This window comes from Mandrillus leucophaeus, unplaced genomic scaffold (genome assembly GCF_000951045.1).
Source record: "Mandrillus leucophaeus isolate KB7577 unplaced genomic scaffold, Mleu.le_1.0 Scaffold1645, whole genome shotgun sequence".
NCBI lineage: Eukaryota > Metazoa > Chordata > Mammalia > Primates > Cercopithecidae > Mandrillus > Mandrillus leucophaeus.
The window spans coordinates 38750-49709 of NW_012101638.1; the positions used below are offsets into that span (position 1 = coordinate 38750).

The 10960-nt window shown below is 39.2% G+C and overlaps 2 protein-coding genes across 2 annotated transcripts in view; one reads left to right on the forward strand and one right to left on the reverse strand.

Moving 5' to 3' along the window:
* Window positions 1–1046, forward strand: part of TTI2 (TELO2 interacting protein 2) — a 20413-nt gene extending 19367 nt beyond the window's left edge. The window contains exon 8 of the mRNA XM_011976365.1: window positions 725–1046. Within this exon, the coding sequence (XP_011831755.1) occupies window positions 725–829 (105 nt within the window). The 3' untranslated portion in view covers window positions 830–1046. The remainder of the gene's footprint in view (window positions 1–724) is intronic.
* A 19-nt stretch (window positions 1047–1065) lies between these two features.
* The window catches only part of MAK16 (MAK16 homolog (S. cerevisiae)), a 15290-nt gene continuing 5395 nt past the window's right edge, over window positions 1066–10960 (reverse strand). The window contains exons 6-10 of the mRNA XM_011976364.1: window positions 9435–9489; window positions 4319–4393; window positions 3238–3354; window positions 2683–2748; window positions 1066–1571 (exon numbers count right to left, since the gene is read on the reverse strand). Coding sequence (XP_011831754.1) covers window positions 1377–1571; window positions 2683–2748; window positions 3238–3354; window positions 4319–4393; window positions 9435–9489 — 508 coding nt within the window. The 3' untranslated portion in view covers window positions 1066–1376. The remainder of the gene's footprint in view (window positions 1572–2682; window positions 2749–3237; window positions 3355–4318; window positions 4394–9434; window positions 9490–10960) is intronic.

The following is a 10960-nucleotide window of genomic DNA, read 5'->3' on the forward strand; positions in this document are numbered from 1 at the left end:
CGGGGTTTCACCGTGGTCTCCATCTCCTGTCCTTGCGATCCGCCTGCCTCAGCCTCCCAAAGTGCTGGGATTACAGGCGTGAGCCACCACACCCGGCCCCTAATCTTAATTTATCTACATGGAAATTCTTCCTTTGGTTTCATATTCCACAAAAGTTAACTTCTCAAAGCCACAGCATATAATAGCTGTGTACTTCTATGTATCTAATAAACGATTGCCTCATTTCTTACCCCTTTTAGAAATCTTTAGTTGAAAGACTGAAGGTAGCATGAAAATAAATTCATGCCATAACTCACTGGACAATCTACCCAGCAGGAAAAAAAAAAAAAAATTCATATCCTAAAAATATGTAGAGATGGTATGAATTGTTATTTTACCAGTTTATTCAAACTATTTCATCTTCACTTTTTAATCTTGGGCATTTTCAAGCCCTAGATTCAACTTAATTTGCTTTGGCTGGAATTCTGCTGTTTCATGAGCCAGCAGGAGATTTCCAAGCACATTAATAAAGTTTTTAAAGTAACACCTTCAATACATAAGAGCTACATAAATTTAAAAATAGTAATTAAAAAAAACTAATACCTATGCTGTTTTGTGACCTGTCCCCAAGTGTCATCCATTCTTTTCTCCTTTGAATATGATACCAAGGAAGAAGAATCAAGCAAAAGGGGAAAAAAGTGATTAAAAAAAAAAAAATCAAAGCCTGTTTGGTTTCATGTTTCAGGGTCTCCTGGCCAAAATTCCCCAAAGCTGTGAAGACAGAAAGGTGGTGAACTGTATCACAAAAGTGCAGCAGGTTTCTGAAGGCGCTCCCTACGATGGAACTTAAGACTTGCATTACTTTCCCAAGAGGAAAGGATTTTCTTCCCATCCCAATTTGTATGAATGGAGTTATTTAAGAAAAAAAAATACTTTTACACGAAACTTTGGAAGTGAGAGCTGCTTTTTCCTTCTTTCTTTCCTTTTACCTCCATAGGAGTAGGGAAAGTAGAACAAGAAAAAAATTGAACTCCTTCCATTTCTAAATAAAGTTTGGGAGAAAAAAGGACACCAAGGAATGTAGCATTTAAAATTTAGAAATATTTACATCCGTCATCTCATCCCAGATCCAAGAACTCATCTGTTAAGTTTCTCGGGCACAAGCTGTTACTTCAACACATATGCTATAAAAATACTCTTGTTCACAACTTAGCTTTCTTCACTCACTCCAGATTTCTTGCCCCACTGACGTGGCATAAATAATAAAAACACAAATATTGTGTTCAACACAACACAGAAGAGCAAAAACTGGAGGTGTGTATGTGTTTTTTTTTTTTTTTTTAAAAAAAGAAACAGTTCTGCATGTTCAGTCCTGGGTATAAATGTTGAAAGGGAAATCACGTGGTTTTGGCCTTGGCCATGGACTCTGTCTCCTGCTCATATTCTATTTCCACATAGGCTCGTTTTCTCCGCAGTGGTCCTCTCAAGGGCGTTTTGCCTTTGTGTTTTGCACTAAGGGCCTTTTCTTCCTCCTCACTGGAGGATTTACCATCCTGATCTTCATCACTGCTGGCATCCAGTTTATCCATATCCTAATATGGAGAGAAAAGATAAAGGAGGAGGGAAAACACTAGATTTCTCCAAACTCCCTTCATTGTCCCCTCTATTTAGAATAGACTAGGGAATTGATTTGTCTATGTCTATGTTCAGTAATTGTCCCGTTTCTTTCTTTCTTTTTTTTTTTTTTTAAGATAGGGTCTTGCTCTGTTGCCCAAGCAGGAGTGCAGTGGCATAGTTATGGCTCACTGCAGCCTCAAACTGCTGTAGTCAGGCAATCCTCCCACCTCAGCTTCCTGAGTAGCTGGTACTACAGGGAACCGCCACCAGCCTGAGTAGCTGGTACTACAGGGAACCGCCACCATATCCAGCTGAATTTTTTTTTTTTTTTTTTTGAGACAGAGTCTCGCTCTGTTGCCCAGGCTGGAGTGTAGTGATGCAATCTCAGCTCACTGCAACCTTCACCTTCTAAGTTCAAGCAATTCTTCTGCCTCAGCCTCCCAATTAGCTGGGATTACAGGCATGCGCCACCATGCCTAGCTAATTTTTGTATTTTTAGTAGACACTGGGTTTTGCCATGTTGGCCAGGCTGGTCTCGAACTCCTGACCTCACATGATTTGCCCGCCTCGAGGTGATCAGCCCACCTCAGCCTCCCAAAGTGCTAGGATTACAGGCATGAGCCACCGCACCTGGCCAATGATTTTTAAAAATGTTTAGGCCAGGCACAGTGGCTCATGCCTATAATCTTAGCACTTTAGGAGACTGAGGCAGGCAGCTTACCTGAGGTCTGGAGTTATAGACCAGCCTGACCAGCATGGTGAAACCCCGTCTCTATTAAAAATACAAAAAATTAGCCAGGTGGAATGGCACATGCCTGTAATTCCAGCTACTTGGGAGGCTGAGGGAGGAGAATTGCTTGAACCCGGGAGGCTGAGGTTGCAGTGAGCCCAGATCGCTCCATGGCATCCTTAGAGATGAGGTCTCACTATGTTGCTCAGGCTGGTCTTTAACTCCTGAGCTCAAGCAGTCCTCCCACTGTGGCCTCCCAAAGTACTAGGATTATAGGAGTGAACCACTGTGCCTGGCCACCTCCCTGTTTTTTTTGCTGCAGGCCAAAGGACAATCTTTTTACCCATAAAGCTCACCTCAAAATCACTTATGTCACTCTCATCTACCTCATCATCTTCGACAAATTCTCTTTTCCCCACATCCTATAAATAAAACGTAACTGTTAGGTTCACAACATATAATGAAGATTCAGATAAGACATCTAAGTAAGTACAAAATAACATAATCAGAACCACAGTCTATTCACTAGGCAACCAAAATTTAGTTCTTCCTAAGTTTAATGCTTCCGAATTTTAAAAATTTTAGGGCTACCAGATCATTCTTATTCTTGATTTACATTATTAGCAATAAAACATCCTCATTATGGTTAAAAACTAGATACAGACAGGAAAGGCTTTATAATTTGTCACCTTGCAGGAACAATTTACAAGACCAATAAATTAAGACTAAAACTGTGAATGGTTTGTTGGTTAGCCTGAAGAACAGAGCAACCAGTGCTAAACCAAAATTAATCACGTGAAAGAAAAAAGAAGACATATCATTTTTGGTTGGTGGACTAAAGATGACATTCTGTTTGTCAGTTATATACAAATAGTATCTAGTAGGTTTGGCAAAACAAAAACAAGACTTACTTCCTCCTCATCATCTTCATCATCTTTTTCCTCAGCATCTGAAGAGTCACTCTCTGCCTCCTGTTGTTCCAGGGCCTTGTCGAAGGCATGAATGGGGAAGTTGTAGATGTCGCCATACTGAAGAACATAAACACAGATTGGCTTTAACTACATTTGGATATTACACTTGAAGTTCCACTGTCTGTGGAGAATATTATTTTTTCCTCAGTGATTAAATCAGAATACTTAATTCGATGAGTAATATTTTTAAGTGTAAAGCCAGCAGTGTCTTAAAAAAGCATGTTCTTTTGAACATTTAAATCATCTGTAGTTAGTATCAAATAGGTAACTTCTATGGAGTTACATTTTAAAATCATTTAAAATGTAATCGTCTATCAAACCCATGCATTGGGACAAATGTAATTTGCTGACAAGGGGAAATAATAAGGACAAAGCATACTTTAGTCATGTTGTCTGTATAAACAACACTAATTTTTAAAAAGAGAATAAAAACTTATTTCAAAGAGCCTTAAAAGACTAGGGTAATATGTAAGAGAAGCAAAACCCCATGGCTTTTATACAGAAATCCGGAATCGTCGTCTTGGCGAATGGAGTTGAGAATGATGGCAAAAAGGGAAAGGTCTCTTATAGTGAATGGAGTATCAAGGGTAACCAAAGCATTTTATGTGCTTGCATTAATTAAAACAAGGAAGCCAGGCCGATATGGATTTATTTTATTCCAGGGATAAAATTCGAGTGGAGATCTTCATATCAGGTTAAAAAACATTTCCCAGCCAGGTGCGGTGGCTCAGGAGTTCAAGACCAGCCTGGCCAAGATGGTGAAACCCTGTCTCTACTAAAAATACAAAAATTAGCTGGGCGTGGTGGCAATGCCTGTAATCCCAGCTACTCGGGAGGCTGAGGCAGGAGAACTGAACTCCGGAGGCAGAGGTTTGAAGTGAGCCGAGATTGTGCCACTGCACTCTAACCTGGGCGACAAAGCAAGACTCCAACTCAAAAAAACAAACCAAAAAACCCAATGTGTCTTAGCAACATACTACCACTTAAAATTTCAGTACCCCAAAGCTAATGGCTTTCTCACCGTATCCTGTTTCAGTCTCTCCAGTAATTCCTTCTCAATGGCATTGTCCAGCTGAGCAGCTATTAATGCCTTTTCCTATAAGGGGGAAAGAGCAAATCCATTTAATTCATCAGTGCTCATTATTCATCTTATAAAAATGGAAGAAACTACGAAGTTGTTTATAAGAAAGACAATGTAATCATTTCCCCTCCTTGCTATTACTGGCTTTTGCCTCTCCAACCAGATAAATTTCTTTTTCTTTCTCTTGTAAACTTTCTTCAGGACATTTCCATTTTGAAATTCCTATGGTTTTGTAAACAACATTCTAAATTAAATTCTAACAAAGCCTTTGACGGATACAAAACATGTAGGTCTATATACATTTAAGTGTCTCAGAAATAATCTAGCAACTCTGGAGCCAGACTTTGTAAAAGCTGAGAAAAGAAAACAGAAATCTTCATTCGTTTACGTTTTCTAAAATCATGTTAGATTCCATGTGACAGAATAGGTAAAAATCTCTTCCTCCAGTTTTCTCTCATTGGAGATGATACATGACATCAACCTGTACTACCGCACAGTAGCCTAGGATGGTGCATTAATTTGACAGTAAAAGTCACAGAGGGTTTTAAAGTGTTATACCTATAAGTTATGTTAGAATGATTACCTAAAACTGTGTAGGGGCACATGGATCAGTTAAAAGGCTACAGCGATGTTCCGTGTTGTTCTCTAGAGTGGGGTGCTTACACTTCAAGGGTATCCGATGAAGTGTAGGAAGAAAATATTCAAAACTTCCACGTTATCTTTTTCCTTAAAAAAATTAAACATCATTACTACTTTTCTTGTACACTGACATCTGTGCCTTGACTCTGTCTATAAAGTAAATAGTTGTGTGTCAGATACAGTGAGCCAGATATCTCAAGGGAGGAATACTGCACATAGGGCTTGTAAGTGGTGGTCTCAGTCCTTTATTCAGACAACTATTTAACTGTTTATGTTTGCTTAGTTAAGTGGATTCATAGATTACACTGAATATTCTGCCAAAGATAGAGAGTAGTTGTAAAAGTATGCTGGTTATCTAATGGGTTAGTGCTTTTAAAAGTTGTAGAACCAGGCTGGCAAGGTGACCCACGCCTGTAATCCTAACACTTTGACAGGCCAAGGTGGACAGATCACCTGAGGTCAGGAGATCAAGACCAGCCTGGCCAATGTGGTGAAACCCCGTCTCTACTAAAAACACAAAAAATTGGCCGGGCAGAGTGGCATATGCCTGTAATCCCAGTTACTCAGGAGGCTGAGGCACAAGAATTGCTTGAACCCAGGAGGTTTAGGTTGCGGTGAGCCAAGATAGCACCACTGCACTCCAGCCTGGGTGACAGAGTGAGAGTTGTAGAACCTAAAAATGATCCATGCATTTTTCACGAAAAGAAAAATATTCCAAATTTGCCAATCTTTTTATGTAACCCAGTAGAAGTTTTTAAAAATAAATACACTTAATCTGTTTCTTCCAGACAAAGGCAACATTTTAATAGTTTGAGGAAGACAATTGTTTTTTGAAAAAAACCTTGTTGTTCTGTGAACGTTGTGAAAAGTGATTGTATCTATATATGGCACTGCTGAAAACATGTCTCCTATAAAAACTGCAATCACACACTTTAGAAATGTGGAAACAGAATATTGTAATCCATTTAAAACTCTTCCAAATCTACATTTTTCAGAGGGTTTCTATTTTCACTCAATTGGTGAAAATAGAAAAAATTAATTTTTTCCGAAAGGTTTAAAGAACACCTGTTTGACAACTGGAGATGAAAACTCACTAACTGGACTTGAAAAAAAGCCGCTCCATAACTGATGGAGCATAATGAAGAATTAAAGTACTTAAGACCACCTATTGACAATGCACTTCTCTACAATTCCTCAGTTATGACAGCCCTTCAAGACAACATACTCAGCTAAGAACCAGACTTTTGTTTCACTACGTCACAATTAGTTACAATACACATCATGTTATTAGTGGAAGTGTATATGTATAATAACATTTATAGCCTATAATCCCAGCACTTTGGGAGGCTGAGGTGGGTGAATCACCTGAGGTTGGGAGTTTGAGACCAGCCTGGCCAACACAGTGAAACCCCGTCTCTACAAAAAATACAAAAATTGGCTGGGCCTGGTGGTGCATGCCTGGAATCCCAGCTACTTGGGAGGCTGAGGCACAAGAATCGCTTGAATCTGGGAGGCGGAGGTTGCAGTGAGCTGAAATTGCACCACAGTATTCCAGCCTGACAGACAGAGCGAACCTTTTTCTCAAAATAAAATATTTATAAATAACATTGGGGAGTACATGTTCAAAAATTTTATTGAGGTGAGCACAAGTTTGCAGACCAATGATACAGATTTTAGACACATAACTCTGTGATTAATGGGGACAGAAGAATCAAAAGAAAAGCTATCCCTACCAAAATACCAATGACAAATAAAAATAAAAAAAAAAAAAAAAACAAAAAACACACTCCACACAAAAAGAAAAAAAAAAACCAAAAAATTTATAAAAAAACAAAAAAGATAGAAGAGAGAAAAAGATACCAAAAAAAAAAAAACAAAAAAAAAAAAAAAAAAAAAAAAAAAAAAAACAAAAAAAAAACAAAAAGAAACAAAATAACAAAACTCAAAATAAAACAAGGAACAAAACAAACAAAACAACAAAAGAAAGGCAATAAGAACAGACACAGAGACCAATGGAACAGAATTGAGAACCCAGAAACAAATCCACACACGTCCAGTGAACTCATTTTCGACAAAGGTGCCAAGAACATACACAGGGGAATAGACAGTCTCTTCAATAAATGGTGCTGGAAAAACCTAACATCCATATGCAGATAAAGGAAACTAGACCCCTATCTTGTGGTATACACAAAAATCAAACCAAAATGGACTAAAAAAATCTAAGACCTCCAACTATAAAACTACAAGAAAACACCGAGAAAACTCCAGGTCATTGGTCTCGGCAAAATTTCTTAATATCCCACAAGCACAGGTAACCAAAGCAAAAATGGACAAATGGGATCACATCAAGTTAAAAAGCTTCTGCACAGCAAAGGAAACAACAAAGTGAAGAGACAACCCACTGACTGGGCAAACTATCCACCTGACAAAGGATTAATAACCAGAATATAGGCCAGGAGTGTAATCCCAGCACTTTGGGAGGCTAAGGCAGGTGGATCACCTGAGGTCAGGAGTTTGAGACCAGCCTGGCCAACATGGCGAAACCCCATCTCTACTAAAAATACAAAACAAACAGCCAGGCATGGTGCTGGGCGCCTGGCATCCCAGCTACTTGGGAGGCTGAGGCACAAGAATTGCTTGAACCCCGGAGGCAGAGGTTGCAGTGAGCTAAGATTGCCCCATAGCACTCCAGCCTGGGTGACAGAGCGAGACTCCATCTCAAAAACAAACCAAAACAAAACAAAAAAACCCAGAATATATAAGGAGCTAAAACTACTCTATAGGAAAAAATTCTAATTATTGGATTAAAAAGTGGACAAAAGGGTCAGACACGGTGGCTCACAGCTGTAATCCCAGCACTTTGGGAGGCTGAAGTGGGTGGATTGGTTGAGCCCAGGAGTTCAAGGCCAGCATGGGCAACATAGTGAAGCCCCATCTCTACAAAAGATACAAAAATTAGCCAGGCATGGTGGCATGCACCTGTAGTCCCAGCTATGTGGGAGGCTGAGGCATAAGAATCACTTGAGCCCAGGAGACAGAGGTTGCAGTGAGCCAACATCACACCACTGCACTCCAACCTGGACAACGGAGTAAGACCCGGTCTCAAAAAAAAAAAAAAAAAAAAAAAAAAAAGGCAGGGGGCAGGGATTGGGGAAGCAAAAGATCTGAATAGATGTTTTTCAAAAGACATACAAATGGCAAACAGGCATATGAAAAGGTGTTCAACATCACTGATCATCAGAGAAATGCAAATCAAAACGAGATATCTCACCCCAGTTAAAATGGCTTTTATCCTTCAAAAGACAGGCAATAACAAATGCTAGAGAGGATGTGGAGAAAGGGAACCCTTGTACACTGTTGGTGGGAATGTAAATTAGTACAACCACTATGGAGAACAGTTTGGAGCTTCCTCAAAAAACTAAAACTAGAGCTACCATACTATCTAGCAGTCCCACTTCTTGGTACAGACCCAAAAGGAAATTAGTATATCAAAGAGATACCCACACTCCATGTGTGTTACAGGTCTGTTCACGATAGCCAAAATTTGGAAGCAACCTAAGTGTCCATCAACAGATTAATGGATAAAGAAAATGTGGTACTTATACACAATAGAGTACTATCCAGCCATTAAAAAGAATTAGATTCTGTCATTTGTAACAATATGGATGGAACCGGAGGTCATAATGTTAAGTGAAAGAAGCCAGGCACAGAAAGACAATCATCGCACATTCTCACTTATTTGTGGGATCAAAAAATCAAAACAATTGAAATCACGGATATACACAGTAGAAGGATGGATACCAGAGGCTGGGAAGGGTAATGGGGGTGGGGATGATTAATGGGTACCCCCCGCTAAAAAAATAGCAAGAATGAGTAAGACCTAGTATTTGGTAGCAGCACAACAGGGTGACTATAGTCAATAATAATTTAATTGTACATTTTAAAATAACTGTAAGTATAATTGAATTGTTTGTAACACAACGGATAAATGCTTGAGGGGATGGATGCCCAATTTTCCATGATGTTATTACTCACTGCATGGCTGTACTGTATTTCACTGCAGAAATTCCATTTGATTAGAATGCTCAAAATCCACTAAAGGTGTTATGTAGTATGTAAAATAAGCAACATCAAAATTCTGAATTCTGAAATATTTGACCACAAGAATTTCAGACAAAGGAGTTGTGGATTCTTTCTGTTCTCCATTACATATATCCCCAAAGCACACACACTTTAACCTGTGCTGAAAATCATAATCTTAAAATATGAAAAATCAACGTCTTAGGCAACTAATAGCTATCTATTAGTGAACCATTATCCAGGGCCTGAACAGTTTACACACATGATGGTGACTGAATCTATAAGAGCCCCTCAGAAAGAAAATGTAGAAGGTATGAATAGCACAACAATAAGTTACCTCTCTTCTTTTCTCCCTACGCTCCACCTTCTTACTCAAAGGAACAAGTTTCCTCCTAAGGGAAAGAAAATATATCAGAAAATCCACTGTCATGTGCTGTGTTCCTTTTAAAGAAGAGAAGAAAAAAGGATTGGAACTGGTGCTGTAGGTCTCAGCTCAATGCAGCAAAATACACTAAATGCTTCTAGAAATTTAATGCTATAAAAAGTCAGATATTTTTACATATATTTTAATCTGGCCATTTTTGTTTAGGCATTCTGGGATTCTCAGGGCATTCACCATGCTAAAATTAAGACTTCAGTGAACTAAGAAAAAAGAATTTTCTGTCGAAGTCTGACATCATCTTTAGCATTCTCTGTAGATCACAATCAAAAAGCATTAGGGCCTAACAGTCCTAGAGGAGGTATTCTATTAATTCTGGGGATTTCATATCACTTTTAAAAATTAGTTTTCCGTGAATCCAGAGTAAAGTTCTTACAGTCCTGTATATTCACATGTCTTAGATGATTTTCAAATGTCTAAAGTTAAGATTCCCTCAGGGGTCATACAGGAAATTTTCTGAAGGCTGGGCATGGTAGCTCATGCCTGTAATCCCAGCACTCTGGGAGGCTGAGGTAGGCGGATCACTCGAGGTCAGGAATTCTAGACCAGCCTGGCCAACATGGTGAAACCCTGTCTCTACTAAAAATACAAAAAAAATTAGCCAGGCATGGTGGTCCATGCCTGTAATCCCAGCTACTTAGGAGGCTGAGGTGGGAGGATTGCTTCAACAGGGGAGGTGGAGGTTGCAGTGAGCTGAGATCAAGTCACCGCAAATTCCAGCCTGGGCAACAGAGTGAGACTCTGTCTCAAAAAAAAAAAAAAAAAGAAAAAATTTTCTGGAAGATTTTCAGACAAGGAGGGTGATAATCAAGTTGCATTCTACTGTTTTAAAAGTCCTGCCATATCAAAGGGCACACCTTTAGTCTAAAGTTTCTTCTTAGTACATCATAACAGACTCCACAAAGTTGAACAGAAAGCCCTGAAGTTTTACAATTTCTCAACTTCAAAACAAGCTCCACGAAAAGATACATTTAAAAATAGTGAAGGATCCAAATACTTACTGTCGCTTTAGTGTAAGTTTTCTAATTCGAATTAGGTATTGGGTGATCTTGGTGAATCTCTGCTTACATTTGTGTCGAATGAAACGGGGCCAGTAAATCAGATTTTCATCTATTTGCTCCAGTGCTTTCTCATAGTTTTTACTAAGCCGGACCTACCAAACAGAAAAAGGAACTTTGAAGGGCAAGTGTAAATGATTCATTAGGTTTTCACTGTCAGTGACACCTATGGCCTAATGAGGATGGCCCCAAAAGTTTAATCTAGATATGGTCATGGAATTGGGCATCATGGTGGTCAAGCCTGTGGCATTGAGGCTCTTGATCAGTGGTCACTGTAGCTTTGTTGTAAGGCTTACCCGTTCCCAAAGACGCCGAGGAAAAGCTGCTCGTTCTATAACCTTCATATACAAGTAGCACTGTCCTGAG